Below are 17,017 nucleotides of genomic sequence, written 5' to 3' on the forward strand. Positions count from 1 at the left end.
TTAGAACACACCCACTCAAATATCAATCACTTACCTTCCCGACCAGCTCTGCGCTCCAACCTCACTTCCGCCCAGCTCGCGCCGCTCTCTGCTGATCTTAACTCCATGTTGTGTAACATCTATTCTCATTTTGTTCACTCTCCTTATTTAGGACCAATAACCTTTTGGCTGCTCTTTATCCCCTTTTTAAAAGCAATTATTGTCCTAGAAGGATATATTCTGAGTTCCTCGAAGTTACTCATCCATTCCAGAGGTTTTGCCACTGCAATAGCTGGTAGGCTGCCACCTTGACCAATTGCAGTTTGTGGAGAAATGGTTGATAAATTTGGGTTTATTGGTACAGCATTTCAGAAGGGTGGTAAGAGATCACTATTTTGCTGTGAACCCAAAGTTAAAAATATTTTGGACTGAAAAATCGGGTCTCTTTCCAAAGAATTTGGGTTTTTGTGGTTGCCTTTATTGAAGCTAGCTTTTTATTCCAAGTTGATTTAATTAACTGAATTCCTGTTTCCTACTGGCTGTGGTGGGATTTGAATTCCTGTTTCTGGATTCTTATTGTGGGTCATTCGATCATTTAACAACTGACATGACCACTAACATAACCACTTTGTTACTGTACCTGGGAGGTTGTGCTGCTCCTTTCCAGAGCCAATTTTGTTTGGATCACAGCTAGTTTGTGCATTTCTCCTTCAAGTAAGGAATTTTCCCACTATCTGTGTAATAACTATCCTTATTTGAATGGAGACAGGCAGTTAGAGAGCAAAGCTCCTTACCATTGCTTCGGGAAAGTATGTTGAGAGTGTAGTTTCTTGAAAGTGGTCCTTTAGTGTTGAAGAATTGCTTGACTGTGCTGTTCCTCCTTGCCATAATGAGTAATTACTGTGCATCATGTACGAAGCTAGATTCTGATACTTCCAAGTACCCCAATCATAATAAAGTCCATTGTTGAAATAAGCAGTTGAGAGCAATATACACAAAAGAACTGATAATTCATAATATCGAACCACCATTAGTAGGAGGATATAACGTGTTTGCACAGGCATCTTCTATCCTAAATGTGAACATAGAAGTTTATAATAGAAATAGAACAAAAACCAAAATGCAGCCTCTTAAGATGGCGACTGAGTTATATCTATTCAAATTGATCCAACATTTTCTCCAACATGAGCCCCTCCTCACCTTTAAAAGACTAAATTTTGCTGTTTAACTGGTAAAGTTACCCACTTGTTCTTAACCAGACTTTAACAATATCAGATCAAGAACAAGTTTATAACGTAAAAATAACTTCAGAATTTATTGTTAGTAATATTAAAAGAACACAGTTAAATAGCATCGTCTAATTAATATCTATGATAAAAGCCCAATCTTCTTTGATCATAATTCCTACTGTCTCTCAAACAGATACATAGTTAAAGGATAAAGTAAAAAAAAATTGTAATATGCCAGTTTAATAAACTGTTTCAAACAATGGATACCGGGCTTTCTTGATATAGTTGTGCAATCTGTTTCAAACCAAAAAAAACTAGAAGATAGATAGTAAAGGCCTACATAGTCCTATTATATTTCTTCCTCTGCAGTCTTCCAAGTTACAAATGTCATTGGTGATGAGTACACCATAATGCATGTGGAAATAAACTTCAATATGAGACACCAAAAATATATTTGGTAATATTTTTATTGCCTTAACCCTCCTGCCCCTGCCAACCCCCCCCCCCAGTCTCATTATTACTTTCAAAGCTGATTTATTAAGCAGAGATGGTTTTATTCTGAAGGTTAGTTCAAAGACAATAAATAATTCCACCTTATGATTGGCTATGATGGACTTCTACATGTTTTAACCAAGTGCAGTGACGTTCTCTTTCCTGATGTTGAGACTTCATGCCAATGGAGGAACTTTGAAAAGTAACTCTGCAAGTTAAGTTATTTAGTTCAAATATTATTCTATGTATGAATGATTTGAAAACTTGCTTATATTTTCTTATGCTCGAATTTTTGAAGCAATATTTTCACAATGCTCTTAAAGATATTTTGTTGCAAACTTTCCATGCTGAATTTCATCAACTGCTTCATTCAAGATATGGAAACTACCACTTCAGATGACAAACTTGTGATGTAGACTGAACATCCTAAACATCTGATGAAGTACTAGTAGATAATGCCTGTGTGTAACGAGCAAATATTAGATGCCTAATAAAACTTTACATATGACTAAAGATTTTAAAAAAAGCTTCTGAAATACATAGACATTTACCAAAGTACAGCCTGAAAATAGGATGTAATATAGTTAGACATTAGCTGTGAGCATACTTTGTTTAATACGAAATAACAAAATAATAGGATAGCATCCAGGTTATGTATAATTATCCAAAACATCATAGAATATCAGGTTCTACAGTTCTAATATAACACAGGACTGGATGCTGGAAGATGAAACAATAACAGTGTGCTGGTGAAATGCAGGTCTAGCAGCTTCTGTGCAGAGGAAAAATAGTTATAATGTTCCAAGTCCAGCAATTCTGATGAAGGATCATTGTGCTCAAAACGTTATAATTCTGTTTCGCTGTCTACAAATGCTACCAGACTTGCACAGCAACTTCAGTTTTTGTTTGAAGTTTTACTGCTTGTTAATTTGAAACCAAATCTGTAACTTGAATAATGAGAACAATTGTGCTTTTGTGTGTGTGTGTATATGTGTGTTTATTATTAGCACTACAGTTTCTAAAAGGATTGATCTTGGCTAACTTCCTTTCAAATGTTATAATATACTAAGTTGTTTAGTTTCGAAGCAATACATTAAACTATAAAAATTTAGTTCAATAAGCCAATTCTGTAAAGAGCTTGAAGTAATCACTTTGAAGGTGACAAACCTTGATTTCATTTAATTAGCTAGTTCAGTTTCACTGCAGGTTATGAAGCTGGTGTCTTGGAGTTTGAGAGTGATAGAACTGTTCTTTATTCTGCTTACTGTCTCACATTTTGTTCATGAATCTGTCCCCATTCCATTGAGTCTTTCTAGATTGAAAATACTCTATTTCAGCTGTTGATAGATGACAGAGCTATCTAGTTCACAGCAATTGGATGAAAGTTATGAAATGCAAAACTTTATTTTATATAGCACCTGTTGTAACCACCTGATGACCTGAGTCACTTTAAAACCAATGAAGTACTTTTGAAATGTAGTAACTGTTGTAATGCAAGAAATGCAGCAGACCATTTGAGTGAGCTCCCATCAGGAGCAGCAGTGTGATAACCACGTTATCTGCATTTGCTGATTTTTATCAAGGGATTTACTAGCTAGGGCACAAGGATAACTTGTCTGCCATTTTGTCAAAATTTTGTATCTAGCTGTATATGTAGATGTTCCTTGGTTAAACCCCTCATCAAAAAGGCAGTACTTTACACTATTGTATTTCCTCCGTATACACCAGAGTGCCAACTTTTGATTTTAGTGCTCTTCCCCTGGAGTGGGACTTTAGCTCTCAATCTTCAGACACAAGTGAGAATGCTGCCAGCCTGAGCTATGACTGACGCAGGAATCTTTTATGCTTTGAAATTGTGGTTTTGTGTGTACCAGTGAATGACCAGACTCTTATGTCATGTTCATGCAGATGGGTAATTGAGTGCTTGTCAATTTCAGCAACTATTCTGCCACCTGTCTATCCACTTTAAGATCTTGTTCCAGTCCTGTCTTGACTTAGTATATACTGTATTTAATTTTAATGTCTTGATTTTATTTGCACTCATGAAATGAATTTTCCATAGGCTTTAGGTATGCTCTTTTGGCACAAACACAATATTGAGAAGTCTTTGGCTGACCTTCCAAACTTCACACCATTTCCAGATGAGTGGACTGTGGAGGACCGAGTCCTTTTTGAACAAGCATTTAGTTTCCATGGGAAAACCTTCCACAGAATTCAGCAAATGGTAGGAAAAAGTGAATTAATTTTAAATTCCTTTTCAAATAAAGTGAATAAATGAGAGTGCTTTAAATTGCACACAGTAATTACCTTAAGTTACACCTTGTGCATTGAGCATGTATATTTCCTTCCGTAACCTGAGCCTGCTGGAACTTTGTGACCATGTTAGGCTGAACATAAGAAAAGAGAACATTTTATATAATTCATGCAGAGATGCTATTTTCATTTTCATTCATTGTAGTGTACTCTCCCTGCATAAGAATCTGAACTTTAGACAGGCAGACTCTTGTTCAGTGCTATAGTATGATATGTGCATGGCATTTAGCACTATTAATTTATCATTAAATGCATAGTCTAGTCAGAGTTTTCCATGAAATCGGTGTTTCCTGTTTAAAATCACAGATCTATTTTGAAATTTAACATAATATGGAAATAAGATTTGCTTACTTTCATAGTTGGTATTTAGAATTCTTCAGTTTTAATGAAAATGTTACATCCTGAGATGGTTGATTTCAGCTATTACAGCAAGAATATCCCTTGTATTACTGGTGTTCCTGCTCAGTTGCCACTGTCCAAAGATCACTGCTGGGAGTGTGCATTAGTTAGGGCAGACTGGGGTCTACTATGATCACTCACTCCTGCAATGAAAAACCAACCACTCTAATTAATCGAGTATTGCAGATGAATACTTTTTTGAAGCATTGATGAATGAATTGCATTTGTAAGTTGTTTAGATCCTCAGGAAAGTGGCAAGAGTAATGAAGACTTTTATTTTAGATTTCAAACTTCTGTAATAATTTCAGCAATACAACCGTATGGTCTAAAATCATACTTTTCTGAAACCCAGGCTGTCAACTCAGAAAATTTATAGCTTTGAAAGAAGTGGGAAGTGTGCACGGTTTACTGAACTGGCAAATTGTGATCTTGTGTGCTTGGCCTAAGCAAGCAATTAAATGTCAATTGTAAGAATGCACAACGAATTTCGAATGACCCAGTCATAATCTAACACAGTTACTGTATCTGTACATATATCAAAGTTATAGCTTACTTTGAATTCCTCAACAGAAAATTTGAATAAACATGCAACCATTTAGTCAGTGCTTTTAAATTGATAATTCTACTGGAACTTGTTGATATTTACTATTTTGTGACAAAGAGGAGCCACATGTGTTTTTCTAAAATGTATTTGGTTAAGTTGCACCTCCATTTCATTATAAATAAGAAAATAATTATTGATTCTACCTTTGATACATTTGCTGTCTTTTCATCTACGAAGATTATGGGCAGAGAGTGAAATACCCCCATTTTAAAAGGGGCCTTTTAATAAGGTGTACCTTTGGCTGAAGAGGCCATTCAATGAGAAGTAGGTTCTGCTACACATGCTACGCATGGCATTATCAGGTGTTATCGTTGGTGGTTGGCTGCTGTTGCCAAGTGCTGTAGCCACTGGTAGTTGTGATTGTACATATCAGCCTATAGTGGGTATCACCACCTTTCCCAGTGAGCTTCAATAATTAAGGTTTGGGGGCCTTCAGGTCATCATTGCAAGCATCGTTGAATGGAATGTTGGGCATTCCACTGGTTTTGTCTGACTACAGTTATCTAATTACTGTGTATTTGGGAAAGATTCTGTCATGTGGGTATGTCTGAGGCAATGAAACTGTCTCCATTGAGTGATCTGTTCATGATTTTTATCCTAGCAAGATAACCCATAATGTGTTACCAGTATCATTATGTGCACCAGTGGTATATGGGAGGCTGTCACGTTGAAACTGTGAAACTTTGGGGACGCATTTTCTGATGAGTGGTTGGTATTGTTTGGGCTGTGGTAGATGCAGTTGTGGAGAATACAAATGATTGTGCAATCCTGTGATGATCAGATCTCATTGCCATTCTTTAGACTGTGTGGTATGACGATAGTTTGTGCCAATATTTGTCTTGAAAGAATGTATTTGTGATGGAATGCTTTCAGGGCACAAAGCTCAAGAATGCCGTATGAACAAATAGCAAGAGTCGGTCATTTGGCTTCTCAGACCTGCTCTGCTATTTAATAAGATTGTGGCTGATCCAATTGTGACCTCAAATCCATGTTCCTGCATACCCCTGATAATCTTTCATCTGCTTTCTTACAATGATTCTATCCTCCCCAGAGTTTATTTTTAAAAAGTCCAAGCACTCTGTTTTGGCTGTTTATTTGAAGAGAGTTCCAAAGAGGTTGAGAGAAATGTTCACCTCATCTCAGTTTTGAATAGGTGACCCCATGTTTTAAAATTAGTGACCCCTTGTTTTAGATGTTCACGTAAGAGGAAATATCCTCTCCATGTTAACCGTATCAAGTCTGTTCAGGATCTTAACTTTCAATCAAGTTGTCTCTTCCTCTTATCTGCAGCAGATACAAGCCTAACCTGTCCATTCTTAACTCAAAACAACCCACCCATTCCAGGTATTAGTTTGTGAAACATTCTCTGAAGCTCTTCCAACATATTTAAATCCTTGGACAAATAAGGTGATCAGTACTGTTCACAATACTCCAGATGTCTTTCCAATGCCCTATGTAGTTTAATCAAACCTTTTTTGTATTAAATTCCCCTCATGATAAATGAGTGTGTTCTATTAGCTTTCCTAATTACTTGCTGTAGCTGCATACTAACCTTTTGACATTTATGCTTTAAGACACCCAGAATCTCTTGAAATTTATCTTTGATCTTGTCCGGCACGTTACAATTGTGGCACATTGGCCATGCATCACTGTTTCAATATGTGCATTGAATTTACCCAGCTTTCTTCCCATTTGGGCAGCTCCTCAGAATGTCATCTAGGTGTCATAGAAATGTTCTTTTTCTGCGATGCTGGATGCGGGCAGATACGGTATTGGCTACATTTCTATCAGATTATAGCTATAGGGGAGTGCTTAAAGTTGCTTTGGACTATTTAATCGATTGTGCCAGTTGGTCGCTCATTGAAGCTTGTACCACAGTGGTCTTCAATACACTTTTCTTTCGCAGTTTCTTGTCAGTTAATCTCCTTTCTTATGGCATGGCAGTGTCAACAGGCTTGTGTAGCTCATGGTTAACTTGGACTGTCTTGCATATGCTTGCTTTGGGTTGCAGGACATTGTTCATGCTAGGGCACAAGATCCTTGCAATCAGCTTCCAAGTCAAAAGGTTGCTTTTATTTTTGTGTAATGTAGGCCTGCTTATGATGTGCATACTTATGAGCATGTGGACCCCTCTTTCAACCTCATAGGCTGTTATCCAGAGAAAAGGTTCCTTTACACCTAGGGCCTAGTCGATTGCAGGAGTTGTCAGAAGATGACTTGAGAGAAATACAGTCTGCCTAATGGGATTCCACTTCAGATTTTGGATTAGATTTACTCCATTAACCATTAAATCTTAATGTGAATGCAGTAGCTGCAGGATATGAATTGCCAGGGTTAGGGAATGGAATGCTGAGGGCAAAATCATATCTATTTTGACACTGTTATTAAAATGTGCAGATCAACCATATTCAAAGAATATATTTTAATACTGTCAGGACGTTAGTTATTTTCATAGAAATCCAAGTATTTTTATTTTATAGAATGATGCCAAAAGCATAGGTTCAATTCCTGCACCAGCTGAGATTACCATGAAGGACTCTCCATCTTAACTTCTCCCCTTCCCTGAGGTGGTGGCCCTCCAGTTAAACCACCACCAACCGAATCTCTCATGAGAAAGCAGCCATATGCAGTCTAGCAGTCTGGTAAGACTAGGAGACTTAGATAAGGTGGGACTTTTGAGAAACTTTTCAAATGTTAAGTCTGAATCTTGGGATTCTGTCTGTTCTGTTGAAGGGTATTTACCATATGGTTCAGTGGAAAATAGCTAGGTCTAAAACTGTATGAATTAGAACAGACTAATTTTATCACTTGGTCATTAAAATCCCACGGTTTTAAAATATTAGTGAATGTACTGAATAAAAGTTGAAGATAACTGGTGGAGTGTGACTATAGGTATTTATGGGATTTAGAAAATGATTATTTTCTTTTATTCTAGTAAAGATATTGCAAAGTAGATCTGCCTTTTTAAAAACTGGGAAGTAGGCAGACTTTTTTTAAAATCTGTTAGTTTGTATCAGTCAATGAAGTGTAAAATTCTGACCCAGCGTCTGACAACAGATATCTACACCTGAATGCTTCTATGGGGCTGGGTCTGAGTAAGATCTTTTTTGAAAGATCTGTGCAGACTTGATGCGCTAAATAATCTCTTTCCATACTGTAGGAATTCTGTGATTCTACATTTATATTAGCATTTTCACAAATCAATGTATAACTTATGCTCCACAAAAAAAGAGTCAAGCTACGGTGGAATAGTGACACTTATCACTGTTCTTTCAAAACCTTCCATTTTGTCATATGACAAAAAATCTTTAGCACAAATTGTGATTGTGAGACAAATCTCTTCAACAAGAAATGTTAATTTTTTAATTCATTCACGGAATGAGGGCTTTGCTGGCTAGGTCAGCATTTAATGTCCATCTCTAACTGTTCAGAGGGCAGTTAAAAGTCAACCCTATTTGCTGTGGGTCTGGAGTGACATGTAGGCCAGGCCAGGCAAGGTGGCAGTTTCTTTTCCGAAAGGAAGGACATTAGTGAATTAGGTGTGTTTTTCTGACAACTGACTGAATTTGTGGTCATCATTAGACTCTTAATTCCAAATTATAATCTAATTGAGCAAATGCTTGTTTTAATGGGTGGCTCTTTCTTTAAAAGAAAATGTCTCCCATACAGCAGTGTAAATAAAATTTCATATGCAAGGATGAGTTTTCATTGCGTAGATTTTTCTATAATCTAGTTCATTTCTCCATAATACAATTCATTTCTCTTCCAAACATTTAACTGGTCTACTCAATATTTTTTAAAAGGTAGTATCCATGTTAACAAACCAGAACTATATGGTACCCTTATACAAAGGAATATTCCTTTCACTTAAGAACATGGATAGTGAGTGTTGATGGGCAGTTTGACATTAAAAATGAAATGCTCAACCTCATCTTTTTAACAGATATCATTGGAGAAGAAACTGTGGTTGACCTTACCCAAACATAAGATTACCAAGACTACCTGAGTATAATACTGCTGCTGCTGCCACCCAAGTTGAAATGAAATAAACTAGTTCAAAATAGAGATTGAACCATAGGTCTTTCCATGTTTGACCGAGTAGTTTAGTTAGAGGATACATTTATCTGTTGAACTATGAATCACTTTCATTTATATTTTTATAAATTTCTGTAACACGAGCAGTAATAGACCATTCAAACCTTAAACGTTCTCTGCTATTTGGTACCATGATGAATGAACAACAGCTCCTTCCTGTCATACCCCTTGATTATGTTGGTGCTCAAAAATCTATCATAGTCCTAAATACAGCCGTTGACTGAACATAGATTTTTGTTTGATGATACCACCACTATTAGGTAGGTACGCTAAGTGGATTTTTAAGATGTAATTTTTTTCTGCAAAACTTGTTAACCATATGTGTCTCCATAGTTGCCTGACAAATCCATAGCTAGTCTGGTAAAGTTCTATTACTCTTGGAAGAAGACACGGACCAAGACCAGTGTAATGGATCGTCATGCTCGCAAGCAGATGAAAAGAGATAAGGAAGGAAGGTAAATATTGCTACACCAACTCGACTGTTTGGCACAAGTTGCTGGAGAGAAGGAAAGATATGTTGATTGGTATCTGATGTAAAACACTGCAGTAAGTAAATACTTCAGAATGATGTGTGCATGTTTGTTAGTTTGCTCTCTAAATAAAATAGATACAACTTAGAAAATAGGTAATTGGCAAAGGAGGTGTCGCCAGTCAATTTATAGCTGAGGCAAATATGCCTAAATATTAAATCTACTTGTACCTAACATGTATCTAAGGTGTGAAATGAAAGAAACTTTTAAAATTTAAGTAGTTCTTCTTTCCCTAGAAATAATTTTCTATAGCGGTTCCTAATTGAAGAGTGCTTTTCTTTTTAAAGGCTGACTTTTGTTTTTTTTTTTTACTAACTTGCTGCTGTGACATTGGGGTGAGGTTGATATGCATATAAATATTCAGTTTGTATTTTGAACCATTAGCATGTCTGCTTTGGTTTACATGCATGAGGGAGTTTAATAATTAACTGGTCAGTATTTCTGGAGCCGTTTTTGTTTAAACCAGTATAAGGGGGTTCTTCAGGTGATGGGAATTTGTTTGCCTTGTTTTATGATTAGACAGTAAATATTGAAAAGCATTAGCTTGTTTTCAGCTTAGAAGAATGAGGTTTTTTTTTGCCTTGAGGAAAGACCCCCATAGCTTGGAAACATTTTGGTTTCAGTTCAGAGGTCCCTTGGTGGGATTCAGGTGTCAGACCATTTTTCTTTAAGAGCAGAGATAGGTTACCTCAGTGGAAGGGTTTTGCTTGAAAGTTCCAGAACAGAAGTTTGGTTAGAACCCTGAAAGTGTTATTTGAAACTGAGCAAGTCTAAGCTCAGTTGTGTGACTGATTAAGATCAGGAATTGGAAGGAGCAGTTAAATTATGGATGTGATGGAAAAGGCAAATTCTCTCTGAATCCATAAAATAACGGTATTGGGGTAGAAGAGATCGCATTTTACTCTTCCTTGAAATCTTTCAAATTTTATTTCATGAATTTTGACTTATTTTATTTGCGTTAAGTTTATTTTGCAAAATAACTTCAGTTTTAATGTTCAAACCAGTCTGTAGCATTGTGTGATTTTGTTTCACTGAAACACAAACCCATTAAATAAAAAGTAATAAAATCTGCCAAGCCAGGTCTGATCTGACTTGTCCAGCAACAACGTGAGCTGGGCTCATCATAAAAGTTTTAAAAGTAATGGTTTTCCCAAAACTGACAGTTTTGAAAAAATGACTTCAGTTTCCCTGTACTGTGTCCCTGATTTACGAAAGTCTGACTTACAAACAATCCCATGCTGGGTGTAAATTTAAAAACCTGACAAATGAATATTTCCTGTGCTTACCAACAGCTGTTTAACATTGTCCTGCGTTTTATTCTAATTTGCGTGCAAATTAACTTATGGACAAACTCGAGAAGGGAACCTGTTGGCAACTCGGGGACTACCTAAGTGAACATCATGAATACATGAACTTGCCCCAAAAAGACATGACCCACTCTCACTAGTATCCTTACATACAGATGAGGAAGGAGACCACTTCGACTGGGACAACACATCCATCCTAGGGTAAGCCAAACAGAAATGCACAGGAATTCCTAGAAGAATGCATTCCAACCGGAACTCTATCAACAAACACATTGACTTGGATCCCATTTACCACCCCCTGAGAATGAGAAAAAGAACAGGAAATGACATCACCACAGGAAATGACCACCAACACAAGGAAACCTAAACACAGAAAGTGGGCCATGCCACCAGCGCTTCATCCGGAGGCTCACTGATGTTACATAGTATGGTGACGAAACGTCTGAAAACGAACCTTCCAGCTCAGGGAGCAAATCTTCATCCAGAACTGCCTTTTTGACATATACCAACAGGAACATATAAATGCAGTTTTACTCCCATTAATTCAATGGTATTCTTTGGTGGTAAGGGAGAATGCAATTAAGCACTTTTTCTTGGATTTTCCACCCCATGAAACACTAAATGGGCTCTGAAAGCAACCAGGTGGTACTATAAGAATTAGGAAAGTGCGCTGGACTGCTCATCTTGGAGTGCTTGTAAACTTCAGTCACTTTGCAAAATCCAGCAATTAGATTGAATTCATTCATACTTGGTAAATGCAAAGATAAGTTCCATTGGAACATCAAATTCTCTCAATTATCTTAATTTGTGGCCATTGTAGTGAAGATAGGTTACTCAGTATCTAGGATGCTAAATTGCATCTTTTGATTCCTTGATATCTTGCATTATCCATTATAACGTCAGTGGTCGCAATGTCAAGACTCAACTTTACAAAATAGCTTCAAATGTTGCATATGCAGGCAAAGACCTGCAAATGAACACTTGACTTTGTTGCTTCAGAATTTTGATTGCACTTGCTGCTACCCTTGCCATCTGGATGAGTTAGTAGTGCCAAAAGTAAGCTGGCAACAGATTCTACTTTAACCTACAAGTATTCTTGAGAGCTCCACAGTTACCAGCTATTACCATGAGCTCTCTGCTTTGTGATGCCATATTTTGGTCAGACTTATGCGCATTTTCCTTAGAGTTCCAGTCATCCTTTCTTCCAGGTCATATTCTTTATTTTTTAAAAAATATGTTGTGCCATCTGGGAATTCCTAATTACTGGCAGCTTTCTTTTCCTCCCAGTTGTGATAATATAGACTTACAAGGAATAATTTAAGTTTAGTAGGTTTTGTCCTTGTACTGTTTCATATTGATGAAAGCTTGCATTCTCCTTGAGTGCACAAATAAAGGAGGATATCTTTATCAGTGTTTAATTAAGATATCTGGCCATTAAATCCAGAAGTTTCGTAATTCTCTGTTTTGAATTCTCTGTCATAATATAACTCCCTCATTGGTGGGTTGGTATTGGTCTAATTGTTTTTAATGTTAATGTTTAGTTAGATAACAGGCCACATTCTGAATTTTTAGTAATAATTACAGTTTCAAGCCAAGAACAGTTTGTACCACTGCCTTGTATGAATAGACTTTGAATCTGAATTGATTGGCAAAATTAATTGAATTTGATCTATTTGGGAAATACAGATTCAAATTTTAAAAATCATAGCTATTTGAGGAAGAACTTGAAATAAGTGGCTTATTCCTGTCCCTATGCTTTTTTGAGTTAAACAAAATAAAGTGCATTTTGTGTGATTTTGTTTTTGCATGGATAGATTTGAATTAACATAACTTTTTTCTAATATTAAAAAGTGAACATGACCATTTATCACCCTGTCAGTCAATTTGTGCTCATCAGAGTGTTGGGATGTCTCATCAACAGTGCTATCCAGTAGCACTTAACAATAGCCTGGTCATTGATTTTCAGTTTGGTTCTACCAGTGCCACTAAGTCCTGACCTTATACTGCTTTGGTGCAAACATGGACAAAGAGTTGAGCTCCAGAGGTGAGGTGAGAGCGACTGCATCAAAGAACCCTGGCAAAAGTGGAGTTAATGGGAATTGGAAACTGCTCTACTGGTTACAGTCATTCCTAGCCCAAAGAAAGATGCTTGTGATAGTTGGAGGTAGTCCTTTCTGCTGCAGGGCATATTGCAGGAGTTCCTCAGGGTTGTGTCCGAGGCCAACCATCTTCAGCTGATTCAGCAATGACTTCCATCATGAGTCGGAAATGAGGATATTTGCTAGTGACTGCACATATTCGGCACCATTTGTAACTCCTCAAATACTGAAGCAGAATTAAGACCTGGATAAATCCAGGCTTGGTCTGAGAAGTGGCAAGTAACATTTGTGCCACACATGTTAGGCAATAAACATCTCAAGCAGGAGAAAATCTAACCACTATCCCTTGACATTCAATAGTATTACCGTTGCTGAATCATCCAACAAAGTATGGGATTGCTGTCAATCAGAAAACAACTGGTCATGTACATAATGTGGCCATGAGTAATCAGATGGATAGAAATTTTGTGGCAAGTAATTCATGCCCTGTCTTCCCACAGCTTATCCACCATCTGCTAAGGCTCAGGGCAGTTGTGAGATGGAATACTCTCCATTTGCCTGGATGTTGTAGCTCCAAAAGCACTCAAGGTTGACACTATTCAGGATAAAGCAGCCTATTTAATTAGCACCCCAGCCACCATCTTCAACATTCATTCACTTCACAATTGGCACAGTGGTGGCAGTATGCCCACTGTTCCCTCTATGCTGTGCCATCATTCTGAAGTACTCTGCATGGTGATCAGTGTCGGCATGTTGGATGTGGCATTGACTAGAAGTTGCTATGCATATGCCTTGGAGGCCCACACAGCCTTTAGGAAAGTTAGAGGAAATGTGTGCCAACTACAAGATGTACTGCAGCAACTCACCAACATACCTTCGACAGCACCGTTCAAATCTGCAACCTCTACCAACAAGGGCATCAGAAACATGGAAATGTCATGACCTGCAAGTTCTCTCAGCATCCTGAATTGAAACTGTATTATCATTCCTTTTTCGTTGTGGGATCAAAATCCTGGAACACCCTAACAACATTGTGGGTTTTCTACACACCAGGACTGCAGCAGTTTAAAAAAACAAGCAGCTTATCACCCATCACCTCGGGAGTGATTAGGGATAGCAATCAGTACTACCTCAGCTGGTGATGCTTACATTCATGTGAATTTTTTAAAAACATGCATTCCCAGAGCTTAAAATCACGCTGTATTCATTGAGGCAACTTTTCATTTTTGATCAAGACTGTTGAATAATTTTTCTTCTGATATTCAATGATTCATTTATAAGTTGTCATCCTTTGCAGTGGTGATGAGATTGAAGAATCCAGTGCAAATGCAGCTAGTATCCTTGACAGTGAAATTGAGCCAAGTAAAGAGGCAAAAAAAGAGGTCAGTTGTTTTCATTTTTCCATTTAAAATCAGCTGCACACATTGAAGGTATATTGTCTTTAACACAAAGTTGGCTGGAAGTTGATTTCAGTCAGCATTTTAGATTTTTACCAGCAATTGTGAATTTTGGAATTTGTATGAATGGCCTTATTTGTACAATTTTATTTCTAAAACTCAAATCCATTCCTGGTGTAACACAACGCTACATACGTTTTAGTTGGAGGTATACTTACACATTTCAGCATTTATCCCAGATATCACTCACTTCAGTTAATAATCAAATAATCAAAGTCAAGCAAAATGTATCCATTATAATAACTAAGTGGGATATTTCTGAAAGCTTAATTATATTCCTCTAGATTAGGTTTGTTGAATTCAAAGAATCATGTTTGTTATTGACTTATGGAATTAAGCTATCATATGAACAGGATGCACATTGTAATCTAATTACTATATTGATTTTAAATATTATCAATTTCTGATGTATCTCTTTGTATGACTCTGGGAATTTCCCTATTGCAGACTACTAGTTTGTCAGATGAGATATGGGGATGGGAGGATCCCTTCTTAATTTATTAATAAAGCTGTTTAACTTGTAAGTAAATGAAAATGCAGTAATTTTTTAAATTGTGTATATTTTTAGGTATAATAATAATGAGATTTTGTGGTTACTTCCATGGAAGCAGTGATTTTTTTTTCTCTGTGGATCTCTTGTCTTGAAACAATACACAAATGGACTTGCAACACTTAACAAATTTAGCCAACCGCCTAAATTTAAGATGACATCTGCTTCTCCCATGCAAATTTGCATTTTTAACGTTAATGCTTTAACAGTGATGTTGTGATGAATTGTAATGAAGCACTACCATGAAAAGTATCTACTGAGCTAGCTGCAGGCTCCCATGAGACCCTAAGATACAGGAGCAGTATTAGGCTATTTGGCCCATCGAGTCTACTCCACCAGCACTTTGTTGCTGATATGTTTCTCAACCCCATTCTCCTGCCTTTTTCCCTGTAACCCTTGATCCCCCTACCAAATCAAGAACCTATCTGTCTTAAATGCACTCAATGACTTGGTCTCTACGGCCCTCTGCAGCAGTGAGATCTACTGATTAGCTGCCCTCTGGCTGAAGCAATTCCTCCTCGTATCTGTTCTAAAGGATTGTCCATTCACTTCCAGGGCTGTGCCTTCAAGTTCTAGTGTCACGTACTAGTGGAAACATCTTCTCCTTGGCCACTTTATCCAGACCTCTAAGAGTATCAGCAGTCCCCAGAATAAACTGCATTTTGAAACTCCCAGCTTGCACCACGTTTAGTCAAAAGGACTTGAGTTGATCTTTATAGAATGATATTGAACTTGAGCTGTTGGAATTGAGCATTTTGTTTTTCAAAAGCTGATTCCATGAGTAATTTTGAAAGACGTTAGTCATTTAGTTGAGAATGAGGTGCTTGCAGGGCTATGGATAAAAGTGTGGACCTGTTGAACTAATCAACGCTGCTTTTTCAGAGACAGTGCAGGCATGATAGAAAAAAATACTGTAGCGCTCTCTTGTCCTGTAAGATTCTGCTTTTTTTCTGCACCTTATGATTCCAGTGTGTTCCCTTTTATCTTATAGCAGGGATCTCAAACTGTGAAAAGCGTCCCACCCAAAAAGGACACAAGAACTGTTCAAGGAAAGCAAAGAATAAGTCAGAAGCCTCCAAGAGGGATGTTCCTGATTCAAGAGGATCTTGATGCATTATCCACGAGCTCTGGTGCTGCTAACACAGTTCTCAGACAGCTTGATATGGAATTAGTCTCACTTAAACGTCAAGTAAGCTCTGCAACTTCTTCATTTCAGTTAATTTCAGAATTCCTTTCTTGTAACTTCTCAAACTTTTATAAGAAAACTTGTTTGACTTTCCAATATATACATTTGTATTATACTTACAATATTAGGAATGCAGTATTGCAGTATTACTCCTGATGAAAAGTTTCAACCTGAAACGTTGACTCCCCTTCTCCTCTGTTGCTGCTTGACTTGCTGTGCTTTTTCCAATTCTACTCTTTATCCACCCCAATATTAGGAACGCAGCAGGGAAAATTAGTTATGTTTACCATCAGCTAGGATCATTCCTGTTCCTGGCTATTAAACTGGACCTTCAGTTATAAAAATTGCATTTCATTATAATACTTAATGATTTCCACGCTTGCTTTTCTGACACAAGACTAAAAGTGTAAATGCATGTTAATTCCAGGTGAAGGGCCCTTTATTAACCAAACATCGTTGCTGTTCCCTGTGTACTTGTCTGATTCAGTTTGGAATGAAACTAGTTAATGTATAAACAATGGAGATTATTATTTTCTCAAATACCCTTGGTAAATTTTAAAAAGAAAAAATCTGACGGAAATGTAGATTAAATGCTGAGCTAGTTCCATGCATGTATGGATCATTTTGCAAAGTTAAATTTATGATCATTAATTTGTAAAAGTAGTAGTTTCTGCAGAAGTGTTTGACTTGTATCATTTCACAACAATATTTATAAAAATTGATTTCACGTAATATCATTCATGAACACTTTGGATTGACTTGAAACAGCAATCAAGT

The 17,017-nt window shown here is 37.1% G+C and overlaps 1 protein-coding gene across 3 annotated transcripts in view; it reads left to right on the top strand.

Annotated features, from left to right (window-relative positions):
- The window catches only part of rcor1 (REST corepressor 1), a 122,608-nt gene that overhangs the window by 89,540 nt on the left and 16,051 nt on the right, over nucleotides 1-17,017 (top strand). For 2 of the 3 annotated variants that reach the window (XM_043697452.1, XM_043697454.1), the window contains exons 5-8: nucleotides 3,763-3,924; nucleotides 9,445-9,566; nucleotides 14,345-14,429; nucleotides 16,046-16,243. In XM_043697452.1, coding sequence (XP_043553387.1) covers nucleotides 3,763-3,924; nucleotides 9,445-9,566; nucleotides 14,345-14,429; nucleotides 16,046-16,243 — 567 coding nt within the window. The remainder of the gene's footprint in view (nucleotides 1-3,762; nucleotides 3,925-9,444; nucleotides 9,567-14,344; nucleotides 14,430-16,045; nucleotides 16,244-17,017) is intronic. The other variant, XM_043697453.1, reaches the window with a different exon arrangement.

Source organism: Chiloscyllium plagiosum, chromosome 10 (genome assembly GCF_004010195.1).
Source record: "Chiloscyllium plagiosum isolate BGI_BamShark_2017 chromosome 10, ASM401019v2, whole genome shotgun sequence".
NCBI lineage: Eukaryota > Metazoa > Chordata > Chondrichthyes > Orectolobiformes > Hemiscylliidae > Chiloscyllium > Chiloscyllium plagiosum.